This window comes from Ipomoea triloba, chromosome 1, assembly GCF_003576645.1.
Source record: "Ipomoea triloba cultivar NCNSP0323 chromosome 1, ASM357664v1".
NCBI lineage: Eukaryota > Viridiplantae > Streptophyta > Magnoliopsida > Solanales > Convolvulaceae > Ipomoea > Ipomoea triloba.
In genome coordinates, this window is record NC_044916.1 from 29921056 (window position 1) to 29944640 (window position 23585).

The 23585-nt window shown below is 32.1% G+C and overlaps 3 protein-coding genes across 6 annotated transcripts; 2 read left to right on the forward strand and 1 right to left on the reverse strand.

Moving 5' to 3' along the window:
• The first annotated feature begins 374 nt into the window (after positions 1–374).
• On the forward strand, positions 375–2159 carry LOC116017085 (transport and Golgi organization protein 2 homolog). 2 transcript variants are annotated; one of them, XM_031257613.1, is made up of 5 exons: positions 375–505; positions 605–794; positions 1007–1213; positions 1378–1572; positions 1735–2159. In XM_031257613.1, exons 1-5 carry the CDS (start codon positions 423–425, stop codon positions 1900–1902), a joined length of 843 nt encoding a protein of 280 aa, XP_031113473.1. In that variant the 5' UTR covers positions 375–422; the 3' UTR covers positions 1903–2159. The 2 variants fall into 2 exon arrangements, with proteins under 2 accessions (XP_031113473.1, XP_031113480.1); XM_031257620.1 differs by having other exon boundaries at positions 1378–1595; positions 1735–1867.
• A 1756-nt stretch (positions 2160–3915) lies between these two features.
• Positions 3916–5857, forward strand: LOC115996799 (protein EARLY RESPONSIVE TO DEHYDRATION 15-like). Of its 3 annotated transcripts, none has more exons than XM_031236218.1 (3): positions 3916–4071; positions 4641–5034; positions 5418–5857. In XM_031236218.1, the coding sequence occupies exons 2-3, from the start codon at positions 4662–4664 to the stop codon at positions 5567–5569; spliced, it is 525 nt and encodes a 174-aa protein (XP_031092078.1). In that variant the 5' UTR covers positions 3916–4071; positions 4641–4661; the 3' UTR covers positions 5570–5857. The 3 variants fall into 3 exon arrangements, with proteins under 3 accessions (XP_031092078.1, XP_031092094.1, XP_031092086.1); XM_031236234.1 differs by having other exon boundaries at positions 3917–4071; positions 4641–5013; XM_031236226.1 differs by lacking the exon at positions 3916–4071 and adding an exon at positions 4107–4403.
• A 9137-nt stretch (positions 5858–14994) lies between these two features.
• Positions 14995–18052, reverse strand: LOC116002324 (calmodulin binding protein PICBP-like). The gene is made up of 2 exons (XM_031242439.1): positions 17837–18052; positions 14995–17642 (listed from the first exon to the last, which is right to left on the reverse strand). The coding sequence occupies exons 1-2, from the start codon at positions 17852–17854 to the stop codon at positions 15207–15209; spliced, it is 2454 nt and encodes an 817-aa protein (XP_031098299.1). The 5' UTR covers positions 17855–18052; the 3' UTR covers positions 14995–15206.
• Positions 18053–23585: the final 5533 nt, after the last annotated feature.

Sequence of the window (23585 nt, forward strand, 5' to 3'; positions counted from 1 at the left end):
GAAATATAAGATTATCATATTTGGTTAAGTTATGTAATTTTTTCAGGAAATGTATCATAACCTTGAAGTTTTTAGCTATTGAAAATGAATGTGAGATACACCCCAATTTTTTTAGGTAATCTCACATTGATTTATCTTAATACTAATATTGGAGTTTTGACATTTTAATCAACTTCTCTTATTTACATATTTCAATTTTAAACTAAATGCAATTTAACATTTCATAACGTAGTCTAACATTCCGTAAACAAAACGACCCATTAGAATATTAGCGAGCTCAAAAGATAAATTCTTTGAAATAATTCAATCTCACCTCGTTTTTTATGCACACTACTGATACAGTGACACTAGTATTCTTCCGTACAAGTCTAAAATTATGTTCAAAAGTCAAAGTTAGCGTCGGTGCGAATTGATGAAACGTAATGTGTATAGCTGCATTCCAATGGAAAGCTCATCCAATCTACCCCTTTCTTCTGTTCCTCAACCGGGACGAATACTATGATCGGTACCTTTGCATAAATCTTACAATTTCAATTTCGTATGTTTTAGCTGAATTATTATTATTATGCTTCTTCTTAATTACTGGATTGTTTGAGATTGAAAGGCCGACGAAGGCTCTGGCGTGGTGGGACGATGGTGTGATTCTTGGAGGAAGAGACGTTCTCGCCGGCGGGACTTGGCTAGGCTGTAACCTCAAGGGAAAAATCGCTTTCCTTACCAACGTCCGGGAGGTCGTCGATTCGCCGTCTTCTCATACCAAGAGCAGAGGAGACCTTCCTGTTCGCTTCTTACGGGTACCAACTACCTGTTTGTTTAAATGCCTACATGAATTTTCTACTTAATTTTCTACATGAATTAAGTGCCTCCAAGATAGCAAAATATTATACCTTTACTTAATTTGGTTGCTATTTAATTCGCATCTCAGAAGTTTGTTTCCTCCAAAATTTGGTTGCTTAATTACATTATCATTGAAGTAATAGTCATATATGCTAGCTTGTGGTTGCAGAGCAATAAGAGCCCTCGTGATTTCGCGGAGGAACTTATGGGAGAAGCTGACCATTTTGGTGGGTTTAACTTGATAGTAGTTGATATCTGTTCCATGACCATGTTTTATATAACCAACAGACCAAAAGACAGAGGTGTATCAGCGACAGAGGTATCGCCTGGTATTCATGTCTTGACAAATGCATCACTAGACTCTCCGTGGCCTAAGGTAACTAAAAAAAGCTTACTTTTAGCTAGCTAGCGTTCTTCTTACCAAATTATTAATTTAGCATGCATGAAAAAATTAAAGCCTATCTAGCATTTTTCCTTCAGGCGTTTAGCATGTATGTGTTGGCAAGATAACATGGCTTATGTTTATGTTGTTTTTTGGAGGCTCAACGGTTAGAAAAAGGTTTCAAGTTGGTGTTGGAGGAATATGGTGAATCTGAGATTCCAGTGGAGTCAGCGGGGAAACAATTGATGAAAGACACAACAAAAGATGAGGAAAGGAACCTTCTTCCTGGCATCTATGCACCTGAAAGGGAGTACCAATTCAGTTCCATATTTGTTGAAGCATTTGAAGATTCGGTACTCTCTCTTCTCTCCATAATGTAATGCACAGAACTACAGAAGCACGCACAAATGCACAATTAATTATCTATAACTCTCTAATGATCTCGGTGCTATTCTCTATATAAGGGGTTATGGCTAGTTGAGTTAATGATGCGAATACTTTACTTCCATATATAGGGGGGGCGCTATGGCACTAGAAGTACTTCTGCATTGGCTATCAAGAATTCCCTTGAGGTCAACTTCTATGAGATGCATCTTGAGAATGATTTGTGGAAGGAACAAACCATTTCCTTCATGATTGAGAAATCCCCAACCCCGGCCCATAAATACTACGGTTCCGTTTAAGTTGTGTTTCTTTTTGAAGGATTGGAGTGGTCCATAAATTGTGTTTCTTTTTGAAGGATTGGAGTGGTCCATTAACTCAATGTACATTAGTTAGTTGTGGAAACACTAGCTAGAAACATCTATGGCTAGTTAGATACTGTGCAATCTCGCAATGGTTATACTGTGAATTGAAAATCTACACATTTTATGTTGCGTACGGAGTAACTCATATTCTATACACATTCAAGGGTTCTCCATTAATTGAAGTTGTTGCTTAATTCGGTTAGAAAGAAGCAGGAAAGACCGGCTTAGCTTGCAACATATTTCTTGCAGAAATCTTTCTCATGCGGGCCGCATACATAAGGTAACGGCAAGTCACAAGCTATATTGTAATTAATTACTTCACTACTTGTATCTATGTAGTTGCTAGCTTGATGTATTCCATCAAATGCTTACCTACTAGCCAGCAATCGAGCTGATTATTCCTAGCTAGCTAGCTAATAGCTATATTATATATATGTATGTAGTAGGTGGGTGTTGATTTAAGAGTTAAGAGGCACATTTAACACAGGTGCAACCATCACCACATTTACAGTGGACCGGTGATGCCCTCACTCGTAGGACAGCTGCATGGATTGCATCCACAGTGCATGAGCACAGCTTGTCCATCTGTCTCATTTTTTTTTGTTTTATTTACTCTTCATTGCTCAAATCAACTCTTTCTTCTTTGTTTATTTTTTAAAAAATATTTTGTATTTATTTTTTGTGTTTAATAGTGTTTTTAGTCTAATTTCTAAATATGTAAATTTTGTATACTAATTAAAAATTGGATTAAAAATATTAAAATGATTTCAGTTAAGTCTTGTTAACTAAATTAGACACTTAAAATGAGATGGAGGGAGTAGTTATTATTATTATTATTATTATTTTGGTCAAGCAAAGGCTGCAAAGTACATTGGAAAGTGAAAACAATTAATATTCTCGTTTATAAAATATTTTAATTTTTTTAAAAATAAATTAAACTAAATAGTTAATTGATTGGCAAGCAAATCATAAATAATCTTTTTTTTTTTTTGAAAGACATCATAAATAATCTATCTATTATTATATGAAAAACGATATCGTTTTTTGTGAGTGAAAAAATTATTATTATTTTCTTTACCAAAATGCTTTTGCTTTAATGGATATATAGATTTGCAGTCTCTTCTGTATACAAAGGTACACGGAATTTGCAATTTTGCACTCTCTCAATAGATCTTTAGTACGGAAATTTTTGGGAAGAATCATAATTTCCTAAACTGATGGGAAAGAAACTTAAAAAGGTATTGCCATAACATTTGATTGATATAATAAAGAGACATATGCACAGTTCGGTTACCCACCATCCTCCCATCCCATGTGAATAGCACGGATATTACGGGATTGGGCCGCCTTACTGGACCCTACGCTAATCATTTTGACCAAAGCAGTTAATTTGCACCGCAGGATGAAAGCCAACCAAAGCTGTTAACCATCAGATTGTCATACCTGTCCCGCAATCATTAAAAGGCTCTAGCTAATTATATGCGCGGTGGGTCCAGCCATCGCACTCCCGTTGCGAAAGAAATTCGTACACGCGTATTAGTTACCGGCTGCTGACCTGCTATACCCCGCTTCTCCTTATCGAATAATACAACACATATCATATTGGACAAAAATAAATTCCAATTATGCATTGTATTCTGGCAAAAAAATTCTTTATTTTATCTTTAATGCTTATTTTAATATTAATATTTTTTTTGTTAGAATTAATTAACTTCATTCTACATTAAAAAAATATAGTCATTAATTAAATATTACAATATCATATAAAAAATATAAACACTAGAGGGTAAAATTAAGACATTGGCTCAAATTATTTGTTTATTTTTATTTATAGTATTTATTTATATTTAGTGAGTAGAATGAATTTTTGTCGTGGTAGAAAATGGATGATATTTTAATTGGAGAAATACGGAAATTCCGAAAACGTGTCTTCTCGAAGGTCAATCAGTGGGCAGGCCTAGTCTTCACCGGGCTTGCGGCTCGGCTCCGAACCATGGAGCCTCGTCCCTCCTGCCTATAAATATCCTTCTTCCACAAAATATCAATCATCTTACGCGTCCGTATTCTTCATCGTGTCCAATAAGGAAGACGTTTTGACATTTGAAGGTAAAGTTAGAGCGCATCTCAATTTCTCATCGGTTTTTAGTTCTTGGATTTGTGAGTTTCGATTCGGTTTCTTGTTGGCGATGCATGGATCTACTGTATGTGCTAAATCTTTTTTCTCGGAAGTGAAGTGATTGATTGACTTGTGATTTTGCGTTTTCGGGGAATTATTTTTCATCGTTGTTGCACATGAATAACTTCTATGGTGGATCGAAGTGCTTGAACTCTGACTTGATTATCTGATGAGTGAAATTCTGTTAGGTTGAAAATTTATTCATCGTCCTAAGTAATTAACCAAATCCTGACCTTACTAGGACCACCTGTTCTGTTCTTAGGTAATTCTCGACCGGAGAAATGATTTTTTTTAAGTGACCAGAGATGAAACTGCCTTTGATTTGTTGCTGAATTGTTCTTTATTCATTTTTCAGCTAGTTGTTTGATATGGAACTTCAATACTGATGACAGAACTAGTTTATCATTTGATGAGCCATGTGATTCTTAATTCACTTAATTTTCATAAAACTACAATCATTTCTTGACTGATGTGTTACATGTTTCTCTTGCGATTACAGATAGTTATTTGAATAGGAAGCATGGCCTTAGTTTCTGGAAGGAGGTCAACTCTGAATCCAAACGCTGCACCTTTTGTTCCTGCGTCTGTACGCCAAGTGGAGGACTTCTCACCAGAATGGTGGGACTTGGCAACCAACTCAACATGGTTCCATGATTACTGGGTAGGCCAGAAGGAGGGATCAGAATATGGCAGCAATGAGGCTGGATTTGGCAATGATGATATTGCTGATTTGCTGCCAGATAACATTGATCTTGATGTTGATGAGGACATTTTGAACATGGAAGATCAATATGAAGAATTTCTCCAATCAATTGAAACAGGGCAAGGAAACAATCCTTTTGTCAACAGCATCAACGGAATGTCAGAATCAGGTTACCTCTCTACCTCTCTTGGTAATACAATGATCTGAAGTTTAGATTTGTGATTGTGTGATTTACTTTTGTTACTAAGTCTTGATTTCAGATTTAACCATGGACCTAATTTAGTGAGTGTAGTATTTAGGGAGTAATTACAATCTTGAAGCTTGTATTATTTCTTACCCAAAGAATGGGTGACTGGCTTTGCTTAGGAGTCTGTTTTAATTTAGGAGTGTGAATGCTTATTTTTTGATAATAATTCCACATTTTTGTGTATTAGTGTTTGGTGAAGGAAAAGTGAAAACCACAAAAATGTTCACTCCCTGCCTGAGTTGTAGGTGCAAATTTCTGATTGCAAGCTGTTTGCTTCACGAATCGTGACTGATAGATGTAATTGTTTTCTTCCCTTGATATAACAGGTTCCGCAAAGCGTCCTGATGCATTGGTTAAAAGTCTGAGCTTGCCAAAGGAGAGAGGTCCAAAATCCCTTGTGCCACCCAGGTACTATGAGAAGCCAGCAAAGGTTGTTAGCCCGAGATGCTGCCTTCGCCGCATCCAACAGCCTCGCTGAATGTTTTCCTAGCAGGAGTCGCTTTATGTCTGCAGTCTTAATTTGCAATTACTCTTGGTGGAGCAGTTTGAGTCTTTGTAATTAGTTTCTTGTAGCTTCTGTGTAGAGCAAGGTAGGTTGCCGCTGTTGTATCTAGCCTTGTTCATATCCGAACATTGTGCTTTGTTCAGTTCGACGAAAACTCCACAAACTGGAAAAGATGCAGAAATCTGTCCAGAAAAAAAATGTAAAGAGTCTAGTTGTCTTTTTGTTGATATTGAAGGCAAAATGTTGATCAATCTGCGACTACCCATTGTAGTCTTAAAATTATTTAGTCTTGCCAAAAACAGTAGGCTTCGCAAATTTCATGGAATTGTTTAAGAAAAGGACACAAAATCCAAGCGACTTAGCCACAGTAATAGTATAGCATACAGACCTGAATCCTGGTATGCAAACCGCAATCGTTTCTGAATATTTTTAATGAGTTACTCTCGATTCTTGTGTGTGAAGACTGAAGAGGGGCCAAGGTGAGAATGAGGGGAAAATTATTCTGTTGACTCGGTCCACCTTACAAGGTGGTTCTGAGTCTAAAATACACAATTTATATACTGAATGTTCACAATTTAAATTGTGAACATTCAGTATGTAGATAGACACTTGTCTATCTTGCAATGTGAATCCAGGTTTAACATACACAATTTACATATTGAATGTTAGCAATTTATATACTGAATGTTACAATTCAAATTGTAAACATTCCGTGTGTAAATAGACGTGAATTCACCTTGTAAAGTAGATATTGGGTTTGGGCTGACTTGGAGATGAGGAAGATAGGCTCGAGTGTAGCAGCCTTGGGTTTGGGCTGACCTGCGCTTTGGTTTGGGCTGTGACAAAACTAAAACAAAATCTGATCGGAAGAAGTACTGCAGACCTGCCATTAAAATTTCTGTGCATATTTGTTTTCTTGATTTGGCTGGTTCAGTTGTTAACTTGTTAATTATTTTCTTTTGGTCCATATCAAATATTTAAAATTAAATGGGCAATCTTATGAAATAGTACAAAATTACAGACTACAGAATGACACATTAGTGCATTACAAACAACTTACAAGTCAAATTGAAATTCAAAAATAACATTTGACTAGTAAGTTATTATAAGTACTAACTACTAACTTACTGAGTATATACGAAATATATTTAATTACTTATGAAGTTATCCAAATAATTACAAATTTATGATTCTTCCACAAAAATATTATGGCTATTGATTGCTATCCAATTAGATTCGAAATCCACTCTTCTTTAAAGTGATTAGTGCCACAAGAAGATGTTAGGATCTAAATCATACCAATTGATTGAAATTATATAAGATCTTGTATAAATAAATCGGTACGAAGACTAACTCCTCCCCACTTGGGGATGAGGCTTTTTGCTTTCATCTAACTTTGTTAGCCTGATGTGGCATAAATTTGTGAAGTTCTATATATCATTCATCTCCCTTGTATATAATAAATAAATAAGATTACAAAACTACACACTTACATCACAATTTAAACAGTAAACAAATAAAAAAACTAGGTGGTGTTTGGTTGAGGACTTTTGTATTCTATTACGCGTTTTGATACTCATTATCATGTTTATTTGTCTAATTTTGTTATCTTTCTATTAGAATCAAATATTTTAACAATTACAAAACTCAATATCCTTTTACTCATCTACTTTTTGAATGGAAGGAATAAAAAACAATGTATTAAGTATGAAATTTTAATATATATACACATATATGCATCATGCATGTATATATCTGTATTATATATTTTTTATTTTTATTTTAATTAATTATTTATTTATTTTGATTTCAATTTCTATTTATTACCAAATTAAACAAGGTGACTCCTCCGACTTAAACACATTACCATTACTAAGTATATAGTTTTCATTATTATTCCGATTCCAATGTTTGAACCAAACACACCATTAGTTCCTTTTTGCAAACCAATGTAGTATAATTTATTGAAATAACATTTAGCATACCATTTGATGTGGTAATTTAGAAGCTGGAATTTATAATGTGATACTGAATGTAAAATAGAATGAGAAATGAATGTGAATTTAGGGGGCGTTTGGTTCAAGTTATATGAGATAACTAAGGTTATATTTGCTTGGGAATACAAGATTCCCCTGTTTGGTTCAAGTTATGTAAGATTCCCAGGGAATGTAACATAACCTCCCGACCCGATTTCTTAGGTAATCTCACATTCCCTTATCTTATTACTAATATTAAGTTTTTGGCATTTTAATCAATTTATCTTATTTCCGTTGTCTTATTTACCTACTTCAATTTTAAACTAAACACAAGAATCTAACATTCCCAGTTATCTAACATTTCCAGCAATCTAATATTCCCTAAGGTAATCTAACATTCCGTGAACCAAATGCCCCCTTAGTGTTTATGCATGAAAGTCTGGTGTAGTCAAATACTTTGTGATTTCATAGCATCTTGGGAAAGATCACATATTCGAGTCTAATCTTAATAAAAAATCTTGACATAATTATGTTAAACAGATACACCGTACTATAATTAAAATTAGATTGTAGAAAAATAAAAGAGCATAAAGGTCTTAGATATTTATTCTCACTCCCTCACCCAACCGCACTATCCACCACTAGAGTGCCGATCGACCTAACCACTTAATCAATTTATGACTCTGCCCAACCATAACTATCACTTATGAAAACCAAATATTATAACACTTACACTGTTACACAGTTTTATGTAGCATGCACAGAAACAGAGAATGAAAAACATTAAAACCACACTTTAAAAAACCAAAAAATGAAACGTGTACATATAAAAATATATGACACAAATTTGGACTCATCTAAAATTAGCAGGAACATCAATGCCTTCTGGGAGTCGAAAATTATTGCGAATAAAAAATAAAATTTTAAACATGTTTAGAGTTAATTTATTCCTTCTAAATGAATATAATGAAGGAAGATGAAAATTATTTTGAATAAAAAAATGTTTTCAACATGTTTTGGAGTTAATTTGTTTCTTTCTTCCTTTCTTCCCAAAATCACATATGATAAGGATTGCCGAGTAGTGAAAATGAAACATAATTCGTTTTTCTCAACGAAAGTTGTACGTTTATGTAAAAATTATTTAAAAATATATGAATACTTGTTCTTTTCTCCATTTCCGCAGTAATTGTTAGAGCCAGAGATAAATGGAAAACTTGAAGAAAATATTGCCTTTAATTTTTCTGGTAAACAAAAGTCTGTTTTATTGATAACAATAACATTATTATTCATCATCAACATCCGATATGATGATCTAACTTTGTATTTGCAGATCAGAGACCTTTACAAAACCAGTAGGCCTCACAAACTTGATGATCAAAGTATACAACAGAAGAAAAAAGGACACAATATATATCAGAGATCGAACAAAATGACCTGATGTCCGTCCGGATCTGATGATCTCCAAATATTTTGGAGATCGAATCCTTAAATGATGTGATTACGCCTGATACTTGTGTTTCTTCTGCAGCGGAGCCAAGGCGACAGACGATGAAGAAACAGCCGCCTTGGTGTTGATGGCGATGGCTTTGCTGGGCTGCACCTTTGGCTTTATTGACTCCTCAATTTCATCACTGATCTTATTCACCTTCACGAGAGGAATCTGCTGCGGGGCGTTGTCTTTGGTAACCGCCTGCTGTCGAGGGAAGAAGAAATCCGTTGGGAAGAAATTGTACTGCAGACCTGCCATTAAAATTTCAGTTGCGATAAATTTGGTGTGTTCGTTTGTTCCTTCTCAACTTTTCATGATTTGGGCGGCTGCTCTCTTCTTATTTATAGTATCAGCTTCCACAAATTAAAAGGGTTACCTAACTGCGCGTCTGCGCTACCTCCAACACAAATATTTTATTATTTTACACGGGGTATTAAAAATAAAATATGAGTTTCTTTTTGAATATATTATATAGTCCTAAATATAAAATAAAGAAGCTAAGTTGTAATCTATACATTTTACAAACATTAAATGAAAAAAATTATAATAAATAAATAATTACATAATTACAAATTTTACGAAATATTTCTTATATTATATTATATAAACCAAAATTGATTGATATGCTGACTATTTTACCAAACAAAGTGTATACATTTTGATCGGTATATTTGAAAGAATTAATTTTTTTTCCTGTTAATTTATATGTATAAAAAATAAAATTATTTGGGATACTCTTCGTGATATCCCTAGAATATTCCATGCACTAACATACCTACCCAAGGAAAGAATACCAATCGATTCTACCCTTCAAACTTGACTTTTGAATAAAGTATATGGAATAGTAAAGAGAGCAAGTTTAGTGGTGAAGAGATGCATGGAAAATTGAGACAATCAAGGTGTTGACTGTTAAACATGTGGTGCTCATACACTCCACCCCTCTATTACTTCAAGGGGTAGTTGGTACGACCAAAAAAAAAAAAAAAAGGCATGATACAGACCACCACTTCCATGTGTGCCTTAGATTCAAGTTTGTTTAAAAAAATCTAGGAATCAAGTGGGACATAATATTATTGACTAATAAATTTGGTTAGGGTATGGGGTATTATATTTTTAATTTTATTTTAAATATTTAAAATTTTAAAAGATTGTTTTCTAAATTTTTTTTAAAAGATGATACTTCTAAAATTTGATACTGAAATGAAATAATAATTTGAATGTGTTTTGTTTAGGCAAAAATATTTTAAAATATTTTTTCCTTAGTTTGTTTAGATATATTCTCCTTCTTTTTTTTTTTTTAAATACACTTTTATTAATTTTAAAATATCATCAAACTAAAAACATCACAAAACATGAACTACAAAACTGTTTATTTAATATTTATATAAAAAATAATTTATAATAATTATATTTATAACTACAATTTATTATATTTATTCTCAAATAGGGAGAATATAACGCTGAAATGAGTAATATATGGCAATTTATATCGTGGACTATGGTTTATGCTCTGTATGTACTTATTTTAAAATATCGTGTTTATGTGTATGTGTATTATATTAAGTGTTTGTTTGTGTCTTCAGCTATATAACTATCAGCATTATAAACATGAACTCTATACCTTATAAAATCAAATTATGTATATTAGACTGTGGACCCTGAACCATGATATATCAGTTGGCGATAAGTAGATTTTCAAATCCTCATATATAGAGATAATAATACTACCGTGCCACATGTTACTACTACCACTTGAATATGTCAATACATATTTGCTATAATTTCTTTATATAGATTTAGATTATTAATAATTATTAACTATTTGGTTAATTCACTATAAACTTCCCTATATTTCTTGTATGACATACTATGAATTATATAGTTTTTAATACAAACTTGGCGCATATTTCTCATAGGGAGGCTGAAAAAGAAAAAGTATCACCTACTATCATTAATCGATATATCGTCATTAAGAGAGTATTGAATAAAATTTAAAATACTTCTTATTTGGTCAAGAAATTTAGATGCAGTGTGAGAGTGAGTCTCGATTACTTCAGCAGTGTGTGAACAACCTTTTAAAGTGAGTGTGGCTCATTGTGCGCAATAAGCAAAGGTCTAGTAGTCTCTGTGTTGCAAATTATGCTATGGACTCGAGTCCGCCTTGCAGATCCGTGTTCACAATTTAAAAAATCTATGTTGACAATTTTAGAACAAAATATACAAAATTACATTACTCAATATTCACAATTTTTGAACTCTATATTCACAATTTTGTTATAGAGATTAAAAAATTGTGTTATACTATTGAGTATAGAGTTATAGAATTGTGAATATAGAGTTCTGAAATTGTAAACATAGAGTTATGAAATTGTAAATATAGAGTTCAAAAATTATGATATATAGAGTTCAACAATTGTGAACATAGAGTTTTAAAATTATGAACATGGACCTGAGTCCACATTGCAAGGTGAACTCGGGTCCATAGCATAACAATCGTCTATGTGTTCAGCTGATTTACCATGATTTACATATTCTTGGATGATTTGTTTGGCCGAGGTGTGTGTGGCCCTTAGGGTTGAAGATTCAATATTCTGGGAGGAAAGAAATTTAGATGCAGACTCGAGTATATATATGTATTGATATTAATTTAATTATAAAATGGTTGTTAATGTCATAATGTGGAAAGAAGAAATAAATAATAGAGTAAATGAATAGAGTGGGCGGCAATGAAAGCTCCAACCACTTATTATATATTTGGAAGTCCAAAATAGCACGCTCACTACTCACATGAAGAACTAAGAAGGGAATATCCCCACATACAATTTATAACTTATGATCATCAGCTGGTCAATGTTTCACATGCAATATTACATCATTTTTTAAAAAAAAAAACCAAACTAAATCATTATATACAAAATTATTTATTATTATAACCACCAATGAATTTTTAAAATATAATTTCATTGATTACTCTTTTTCTTTTTTAATGCATTACCAAAGTAAATAATTAAGAGCATCCATATCAATGGATATTTTGGGGTTTTGGAACAATATATGATGATTTGGAAGAGTGAGAAGGTAAGAAAGAGAAGAATTAGTTTGTTTTGCAAATATGAGTTATTGAAACAGTGTAAATAAGCATAAAATAAACGAAATCGCGTGCGTTTTGGGCACTACAACACCCACACGCGCCCGCTGGGGCGTTGCTTATCCATCTGATTTTTTCTTTTTAACTGTCCTTTGCGTCAGGCCATCATTAATGCAGTCACTTTTTGCTTTGTTTTTCTTTTTCTTTCATTTTGTTTTTACTCCCTCTCTCTCCTAGGTGTAACATAAATAACCGTGAAGCTCCTTGTCTGATATTGATGCTCTAAGAAATGAGAAAAATAAACTGACTATAATTCTTTTACGAAATAAAAACAATTATAAATTTAAGGAAAATTGCATTTTTCGTCTCTAAGTTATAGGGTAATTGTAAAATTCGTCCCCAAGTGTTTGTCATACTTACTTTTTGTCCATAAGTTATCACTAACATTGCATTTTTCGTCCCTTTACTAATAAAACACTATGGACAAAATTTGCAATTTTAATTCAGGGACAAAAAGTGAACACGAAAGGACAGAAAGTGCAACACCAATAATAATTTAAGAATGAAAAGTGAGCATGATCAACACTTATAAACAAATTCTACAATTACCCTATAACTTATGAATTTGGTCTTATTGTGTGAACTAGTGTATAAGCATTTGGGAGCATGTAAACCAATTGATGCACATTTCGCGATTTACCTCGTTCGCCCGTCTCTAGGAAAAAAATGGTGACTGGTGAGAGACTTTTCAAGTCTGTGGTTCAAACTTTTGAATAAATGAAAATTTGAATTACAACTTCTAAGTCTCTATATGGAGCATCCTTACCTATAATTTATTACCTAAGTAACAATTGAGTGTCCCCTTAGATAAGAATTATATATTAATATATATATATCTCTCTTATTGGGAAGGCAATTGAATAAATGTTTGCATGATTGATGATGGCAATTGAAAAGTCCAACAACTTATCACCCAAGAAAGTCGGCCGGCAGAAGTATATATATACACCACCAAATATATGAGCTTCACAATTGACAGACATTGTTACAAATAAAAACAATATAATGTTGCTACTTCAATGATGTCAAGCTGCACTCTTTGTTTGACCAAATTAATTTATATATATTTGTAGTACGTTGCTCATGTGCTATGCTTTCTTCCCCATGTGGAAGTTGAGCGAGTAAATTTAGAATGATGTAAACAAAAGTGGAAACATGAATCATTGTTAAGTTTAATTTTCCTAGTTAGAAATCATAATTTTGATTCATATGGCTTTGGAATTTCATCTCATTTCCGTTAAAAACTTTTTTTTTTTTTTAAATAATAGTAGACCGTAAGTCATATATAAATCATGAATGTGCTTTTTTTTTTTTCACGTGAAACGGTTAATAATTTTAGTAAAAAATATAATATTATTTTTATAGAATCTCACACAACACCTTCGTATATGAGTATGTGGGTGTATATATAGTATATACTTGTTTTTTTACTAACTAAAAATAAATTTTTAATACCTTAAAAATAAATTTAACATGTTAAAAATATGCATTTAACAATGGTTCACTTTACTTTATGAACAAAAGTAACACTTATATGACACTGTCTCAATTTGTGAGACGGTCTCACACAAGTTTTTGCCATGACTGTCTCACTGGTATATAGCTACCATCACCAAATTAAAATTATTGGGCTTATATTTGGTTTGAGCGCAAGTAATTGATTTTAGTATCTGAGTCCAAAACCCAACAAAAAAAATAGTTGAGTTATATGGAGAATTTAAATACTTATGTTTTACTGAAGATATTAAAATTTTAATTTATATATGGATGCACAAATTATACTGTGCTGGACCGCGCATCAAAACGACGTCGTTTTTATTAATGAAAACAAACGGATGAAACGGCCTCCGTTCCGTGCAACTGCAGTTTTCTTTCAACACAAATGCAGTTTTCTTTCAACACAACTGCAGTATCAATTCAACACAATTGCAGTTCCAAACGGATGAAACGGCCTTTGTTCTACGCAACTGCAGTTCCTTTTCAACACAACTGCAGTATTAGTTCAACACAACTGTAGTATCATTTGAGATAAACTGTAGTATCAGTTACGGAGATTTAGGGGAGCCGTTTCTCCCACTTATTGAACGACGTCGTTTTGTGACCATGGTCCACGGTATAACAATAGATATGTATGATACGCTATGACATCGTTAAGCTAATGAGTAACTGGGGCCGGGTGCTTAATTAGTTGTCAATTAATAATATAATTTGGAAATTAATATTAGAAGTATTGGTAGACTACAATATATATATATATATATATATATATATATATATATATATAACCGCCATTACTATAAAGATTATTAGATAATACATTATTCTTATTTTCATGTAGTTCATAATTATTCTTCTTAGATTTGTAGTTAATGTAATCTTGGAGCCTTTACATACTTGAAGGGCAAATTATTGCATGGACCATGGTCCACACAGCTGTATGGATCAAAAATAAAAAGTACATTATTTTTGTACTGAAGGTACATTATTTTTGTACTGTAGGTACATTATTTGATAGACTATCAAATAATGTACCTTCAGTACAAAAATAATGTACCCTAAAATAATGTACCTACAGTACAAAAATAATGTACCTTCAGTACAAAAATAATGTACCCTAAAATAATGTACCTACAGTACAAAAATAATGTACCTTCAGTACAAAAATAATGTACTTTTTATTTTTAATCCACACAGCTGTGTTGACCATGGTCCATGCAATAATGATTGTTAATTTTTGGAAGTATCTCCTATCAAAATTTTTAATTATTTTTTTCGCATCACAAAAAAAAAAAAAAAAAATCTTTTAGAAAACCCCAATTAGAAACATGTTCTGTACAAAATAACAACAAACATGCATATGCATGTTTTTGTTTTTGACAAACATACATAGAACTGTTCTTAAACTATGAATACCATAAATAAGAATCCTTTTGTGCTTGCCTTAATGTTAAGTCTCACCAAAACAAATGCATGAACTTCATATCATAATTCTTGGACTTAAATTTCTGGAAACGGAACAACTGCTTCAAAAGCTTCAACTAGCATTGCCACCCTTCTTTTCCTTGCTGGGGTTAATTTAGTCACAATATGCTGCACTGCATAATCAAGCATCCATTGTTCAGCTTTCTTCCTCTCATCCATCATCTGGTGTCTTAGATCGACTCGTTCTGGTTCTGTATTAGGCATCAATGGCAGATTTTGTGGTTTTCGCAATTTCAGCTTCCTAGCATTTTCCATGGCCATGATTGATCTCTTTAGAAGGAGTAGATTTTTCAGCTTGCTCCACTTCTTGGAGGATTTTGGCACTTCACCCTTGCCTTTAGCTTCTGAAACTTCTCTGCTTTCATCATTTGCAATCACATTATCAGCTGCTATTGTCTCTTTCCCTTCTTCTCCCAGGTTCAAGTTATTGTTGTGTTGTGAGCTTTCTGTTCTGTTCAGTTGATCTGATTTTGTATGAACAGAATCATCTTGAGACTGTGTTATGAGGATCTCGTTAACTGCCTCTCTAACGAGTTTGATGGCGTCGTCTCTGTTAAAATTTCTCCTGTAACCGAGATCATCATTTCCTGCTTCTCCTTTGTCGCGTGGTTTGGATAGATCCTGGTCACGAGAGCCACGGGGTTTTGTTTCATCATCTGCTCCATCAAGAAGCTCACTTCCAATTTTTGATGCAATACCTGATAGAACATGCTGAGATACCATGTGCCACATACTGATGTAATTTTGAGTTCCCAACTCTGCTCTGCCTGTTCCATCATTGGGATATTCTCCATGGAATTCATCAGGTTGTTTCTCAGATTCTCTTGCTGTTTTCGCGATGAGATTGTGAGCATATTCATGGACTTCTTTCTGAGCATCTGCTTCAACTTTGATTACATCTGATTTTGATGATTGAGTGTCATTGTCTATAGGGTTACAGCAAGATAGAATATCATCATTGGCCTTACTGATTGTTTCATTTTCTCCTGAAACAAAGCCATCATCTTCATCATTGGATTTGAGCTTGGGAAATGAGAATTGAAAATGCTGATCTCCCTGAGGAGGCACCACTGTTTCAAATGCCTTTACAAGCATTTCCACTTTTCTTTTCTGGGTTGGGGCAAGTTGGCTTATTGCTTGCTGAAGTGCATAATCGAGCATCCATTCTTCTCCTCGTTTCCTCTCCTCCACGATTTGTCGTCTCAAATGAACATTTTCTGGTTCAGGATCAGGCTCCAACTGCAAATTCCTTGGCTTCCTTGGGCTTATCTTCCTCACCTTTTCCATTTCCTTGATGAATCGTTGCAGCAGAATCCATTTCTTCAGATTGCTCCAGTGTTTTGGTGCTTTCCTTTCAGCTCCATTTGCTACCTCTCTTTTTGTCTTCTCTATATTGCTGCCAGTACTTGTTTCGCCAAGATTCTTTTCCAAGGGTTCTTGGTCTGGTGCAGTGTCACTTGTATTTGATAGATCATCAGGTGACTGGTCAGGAACCTCAGGAAGAAGAATCTTCTCTATTGCCTCTCGAACAAGCTTAACAGCAAGAAGCTTCACATCCTGATCTGCAGTACTACTTAATCCAGAACTTTCTGGTGCAGGTAATTTGCTGGAATCATCAGCAAGATTTTCGTCGTGAAATTCATGGTTCGTTTTGTTTTTGGCTTCTGCAGCAAGACCTGAATGTAAATGCCGACGTATTAGGTGCCACATTCTCGTATTCTTCTCTTTCTCAGCAGAAGCTTTGGCTTCACCATCAGGTGGATGAAGAAGGTTCTTGGAGTCAGAATCCACATTGCTGTCTTCTGTGACAGAAAGGGCTGCATTCGAATTTGAGTTGCTTTCGTTTTTCCTTTTTATGCTTTTCTTTGATTTCAATGATTTTCTTCTCATATAAAAGCGCTTTGGAGGGTTCGACGGATCATGAGAATGGCCATGGAGAGAACAATGATGGTATGAGCAAACTTTATACATGTCTAGTCTATCTGATTCAGTTTGCCTAATTTTCAGTCCAGCATTTTCAGTGAACTTTGAGTTCTTAATGGTGGAAGAACAAGTAGGTTTACCCACAGTTTTGACCTTGGGAACTTGAGAACACCTAAAAGAAGGCCACTTCTTGGACTTGAAACTAGCCCTCATAGTCCTCAAACTAGTTGTCCTCATTAAAGTTTGCAAAGATTTCGGACCAGATGATCCTAAATTTTCCTGAGAATGAAGACTTGCCTGGGAAATGCCCTTTTTGCCTTGGTTCTTGATGTCAGGTGTAGATGATTCTGATGGGCTTGCTCCATCATCAGACAAAGGCTTAGTTGGTTTCACGATCTTTGATCTTCCCTTTCTCCTGAATGATCTTGTGCTTCTGAAATTCTTCAAGTTGTTAATTTTGCCCTCCTGGTTCAATGATCTTGAAGCTGAAGAATCAACAGGAATCACTTCCTTCCCTTTAGGCTTTCCCTGGTAATCAGACACAGATTTGAAGAAAACCAGGAAAGGTTTTTGCTTTAGGACTTGGTCTTATTTATTTATTTATATTTTCCATGATGATGACATCTTGGAATTAGTCCATTGTTCTAATCTTAACTGGTTCTTCATAACATTCAGAAGCAAAACAAAGGGCATTCTAGCATAGTAAAAGGGGGGAAATTCACCTGAGAAGTGTCTGTCATTTGAACTGGACTTTGTTTCTCTGTGATTGAGCTACCATCGGAGCTGGATGGATCCAAATCAACGCAGAAAAATCGAGATTTCGATAGTGAATTCTTCGACTTTGAATTGAAGATGATAGGTTGGAGCAACAGAGTGTTGGCAACCTGCAGATCACTGATCTTTGCTGCTGCTTTTGTTCTTGAGCTCTTCTGTCTCTGAATGGTTTGATTCAGGTGTCATTCCCACCTCCTGCAATAAATGGAAAATCCTATTATTCTTTAATATTCTAATTTCCTTAATTATATCAGATGTAGATCACCTTCTTTTTTTAAAATAGAATTATAATCCAGGAATGGCAATTTTATCTCATTTTATAATTATTATATATTTTTTTGGGAAAATGGCATCTTTAGTCCCTAAGTTATAGGGGTAGTGTAGACTCAGTCCCTAAGTTATGTCTGTATGCGAGTTTAGTCCCTCAGCTATTCACAAAGTGGCGAGTTTAGTCCCTGAACATTAAATTTGACGAAAAAATTAAAAAATATTCAAAATTTGAAGGATAAAATAGGAAATTCACATTTTATTATTCTTCTTATATCCAAAACCACTTTTACAACATTATTTTTTCACTTCTTAGCCTAATTATTTTCAATATTTTTCATTTTTAAAAGCATTTTAATAACTTTCAAATGACTTGTTAGGAACCTTATAACACACTTAAAATTTAGCACAAATAAAAAAATGCATGATCATTGTATTTAGGTGTATGAAACACACTGTCCTAACAAGTTTTTATTTTTTTACTAAGCAACAAATGTAATAAAATTAAAACTTTTGAGATTTTTTTACACACTATCTTATCTCAAAAGTTTTAATTTTATTACATTTGTTGCTTAGTAAAAAAATAAAAACTTGTTAGGATAGTGTGTTTCATACACCTAAATACAATGATAATGCATTTCTTTATTTGTGCTAAGTTTTAAGTGTGTTATACGAGAGTCAGGTTCCTAACAAGTCATTTGAAAGTTATTAAAATGCTTTTAAAAATGAAAAATAATAAAAATAATTAGGCTAAGAAGTGAAAAAATAATGTTGTAAAAGTGATTTTGATATAAGAAAAATAATAAAATGTGAATTTCCTATTTTACCCCTCAAATTTTGAATATTTTTTAATTTTTTCGTCAAATTTAATGTCCAGGGACTAAACTCGCCACTTTGTGAATAACTGAGGGACTAAACTCGCATACAGCTATAACTTAGGGACTGAGTCTACACTACCCCTATAACTCAGGGACTAAAGATGCCATTTTCCCTTTTTTCTATAAAAAAAAAACGAAATTTCTCATTCTGGGATCGACACCGTGACTCGACAAGATTTGTGGAATTATTATATATCTTTACTTTATTGCTGTCATGAAAAGTATGGATTCCAAAGGTTGATGTTGGATTGGAGTGATTGACTTTTCTTGGACAAAGATAGGTGTCTTGACCTTGGCTTTGCTGGCATCGACTTCTTCCTCATATACATTTGGAAAATGAAAGTGCATGCCATCACTTATAAAATCTCACGTCAAATAAAGTAAAAATAAAAATAAATATAATATTAAAAAATATCATAACATTTACTGAGAAGATAAATCACAAATATGTCTCAAGTGATCAAAATTTAAGATTTATTCACCGTATATTACACAATGAAACTTATCTTCCTACACCAATTGGAGCCCCAATTACCCAAAGCAAACATAAAATGATGACTTTTAATTATTTTTAGGTAGTTGGCACCATGTTCACATTAATATATATCATCTTTGAAATATATTCCACATAACATTGCTTTAAAACACAATTGTAATTATAAATTAGAATACAAAATATTAGATAACTAAAATAAAATATTCATTTTATAGAAAATTCTACAATGTCATATTTTCGATATGAAAAGTGACAATAGTATATTTATAATTTTTCATAAGTTTTACATGCAAGTGGTTGAGCATGTACTATTCTCTATTTTCTTAATACGATATTTGTTTTTGTAATACAATATTTTTATGCATTTATTGTTGCATTTCCTTTCATTTCATTACGCATACGATGTTTTCATACTTTTTTTTTGCTTTAATATTATAAATTATTTAATTCTAATTTTAAAAAATATTAATTGATTAATATTTATTAATGTAGTATATCATAAATTCAGGACATCTTAAATAATGTTATTTTTTTTTAGCTTGACGTGTGGGAATTCACAAATATACCAAATGATAATATTTTATTCTAGGATGACATTATTATTATTATTATTAATTTTGGTACAACCAATTACTAGGTTGACATTTCGTGAACGTGATGATTGGTGGGCAACATGTTACATGCTATATCTAAATTATTTTCACAGTAAGATTAAACAGCTCTGATTTTTAGAAATTAATTAATGCATTCTGTTAAGGAAATCCGACCACCCACATCGCTAGCCGGTTCTATTTTATACTTATCACTAGTTTTATACGCGCATTGCGCGAATGGGTTGATGCCCAATGTTTATATTTAAATAAATATTTGAAAGTATATCAATGCAAGATTATAGTTACGTTGGTAGTGTGTTATTTGCAATTCGGTTATTGTTGGTAGCATAGATGACAACATCATGCAATGAGATTATGATATAGGAGCTATGGACTTTCCTTTAGGTGTTCTGTTTGGAGTTCATTTTGTTCAACCATTATTGTTGAATGAGTTATTGTCGATAAAGAAATCCCCAGTTTAAGAAAAAAATTAAATAAATTAATAAAAATTTGAAAATTTAAAATATTATGTATTCCAAAAATATTAAAAGGTAGTTTCTCGTTTCAATTTGTTGGGTAATGGGTTATTTAAGTACTTTCATTGTTAACAAATCCCCCAAGTAGTTAATATAATTGGTTTCAAACTATTCTTTTTTATTTTTTTTCATGGTATTAAAGAAATACATATGTATCATTTTTTGGTTAACTACTAATTTATTTAATTCAATAAGAGTAAAATAGAGTGATTCCGCTTCAATTTGTTGGGTTATTATTTGAGTAGTCTTTTTTTTTGTCAACCAATCCCCAAGTGGTTAATATAGTTAGCTTCAAATTATTTTAATTTTTTTTTTTCATAGTATTAATACAATACTTGGTAAATAAATATATAACATTATTTTGTACTATAACTTTGATATTTAATTACAAGATATTGTAAAAATAAGATAATGGACAATGTAATGAATATCAATTGATAAATTTGAATGTAAAGAATCTTTGCATGAGAGAAAATAAAGTCAATATAACTAATGAAATTATTTCTCTTATTTAATTTAATTTTTTGATAATGAATAATTTGTTCAAATAAAGGTATTGTAGACACATAATTCTAAATTAAAGAAATACATATGTATCATTTTTTGTTTTAGCTACTAATTTATTTAATTTAATAAGAGTAAAATAGAGTCAGAAACTTAATTATGTCAAATTTGATTGAGATGAGGTTCGAACCTAAGACCTTTCTTATAGAAATTAATGGGTAAGTTAAAAGTTAACGGAGAAGAGAATATTTAACGGAAAACTTAACGGATAATCATAAAAGTAAGGTTAAATTAGGTAATCTCTATTAATAATATTAATATGAATTATCTTAACCATCTATTTGATTAAATAATTCATCTGAACCATCCATTTGATTAAATAATTTGACCGCCATTTTTTCTACCCATTTTAGGCATAACTCTCTTTGGCTCTTATTAGTATAGTAGATAGTAAATGTTTAAAACTATCTTCTTTATTACTATATTAGAATATAATTTTTTTTAAAAAAATTCTCTTTAATTTCTATTAATTCGTCAATATAAAAAAAATTAAAATTTACAATACATTTATTATTGGCAAAAATAGAAATATATCATTTAGTCAATATATTAAAAACTCTCCCAAAATATATTCCATGGAACATTATGGGTAGTGGGCACCATGTTCACATTAATATTATCTTTTAAAATATATTCCATGAAACATTGCTTAGAAATGGAATTATAAATTGAAATACATATAAAATAACAGAAGTGACTGCATTAAATTTTTTTCCACTCAAAACTCTATAATATAGTCTTTTACTGTATATGATATTATATATGGTTTTATATTGATTAAATTGTTATAAAAAATGGGCACAGTTTTATACCATGGTATTTTATACAATCTTTTATGCATTAAATCTTTCTTCAAATCAGTACATATATAGTCAAATAGTTATATATAGACGAAATTACGTGTTGCATTAATGATTTCCACAATTACAAGCTAAGTATAATATGGTCGGAATTATTTATTTGTCATTTATTTCCTGATTTGTATAAGGAAATTAATTCCAATAACACAAAAGTAACTTAAATGCAATCCAAATTTTAATAACTAACTATATGGGTTGTCCTCACTCCTCACTACTATTCAATGCACCTTTGTTTTTAGAATCCAACGGGCTATGAGCAGAGTTCAACCATTCCTTCCTATACTCTCAAAAAAAAATAAAAAAATCATGTTTTGTCATAGATTTATGTATCATTATATTCTACTTTTAGTCTTATTGGTGGAGTTTTTTTTTGTTTGAATACTTATTGGTGGAGTTAATACTAGCCTAATGTTTTTGTGCATTTTATAAGATCTTGCGCTTTGGTAGAAGGCAGATGGTCTTGTTTTCTTTGGTTACCATTTTTTTTATGACTTTATGAGATATTTCAATAGTTTAAGTACATTTTTTTTTATTGAATTAACTTTATTATCATGACAAAAATTACAAATGAAGTTCATAATTTTTGTCAATTGTACATATAAAATTCTAGACAATGCTATATACATGTACCCATTTTGTACATATATAATGCATGTCATTTGATTAGTACTAACATCTATCAATTCATGATAATAATGATTATAAGAGTGCTAAGATCTATTAATTCATGATATAATAATGAATAAGAGGCAATTTTTTTTATTACACCATGGCTATCCGCTTTGCATGGATTCATGGCTCTATTTACCTCGTGTAACATCATCAGTGTTTTTAGGAATGTCAGTCACAATCCTAATCAACCAGAAGATTTGAAGTAGTTAAATAGAGAATTGAGTGCAATGCAATGAATAATATAAGAACATATGCAATATCTTTCCTAGCAAACTTTTGAATTTGCATATCTATAAATGCAAGTAATTAATATATGATATCATAATCCAATAATGTGAATTGTAGGATGTATGTGTATCAGTCCATGAATAATACTATGATGAATTATTGTGTTTTACAATGACTTTTTGTTTTTTAAATACAAACTACTCAAACATTGCCTGAGTTTAGAACAAAATGATCCAATGAATATATGGGCCCATGTATTGGGCCTATAAATGGTTAAACGACAATAACACGGATATTCTTATAAGTACTAGAACTGGTCTCAAAAAACAAATAGTTGTAATTAATTTGATGTTAGTCGTAACATACAGGTAGCGCTGAGCTAGCAAAATAATGTTAGTTATAGATCTGACAAGTCTTTACTCTCCAGCCTCCCATTTTGCAGAAAGCCTGTATGTGTGGCCATTAACAACTCTTCGTGCAACACCACTCTTTAATCTCTAACCACTCAACATAAAAATCACTACTTTTAAAGTACGTACTGTATATTGTAAACATAAAATAAGATTATAAAATTTGTATTTTCGTTGAATTTTTTTTAAAGAA

Excerpts from the sequence above, each read along its gene's own strand:
- LOC115996799 (XM_031236218.1), top strand. The coding sequence starts at position 4,662 with ATGGCCTTAGTTTCTGGAAGGAGGTCAACTCTGAATCCAAACGCTGCA. Across the intron at positions 5,035-5,417 it reads TTACCTCTCTACCTCTCTTG|GTTCCGCAAAGCGTCCTGAT; the intron begins GTAATACAATGA and ends TTGATATAACAG.
- LOC116017085 (XM_031257613.1), top strand. The coding sequence starts at position 423 with ATGTGTATAGCTGCATTCCAATGGAAAGCTCATCCAATCTACCCCTTT. Across the intron at positions 506-604 it reads CGGGACGAATACTATGATCG|GCCGACGAAGGCTCTGGCGT; the intron begins GTACCTTTGCAT and ends TGAGATTGAAAG. Across the intron at positions 795-1,006 it reads TTCCTGTTCGCTTCTTACGG|AGCAATAAGAGCCCTCGTGA; the intron begins GTACCAACTACC and ends TTGTGGTTGCAG.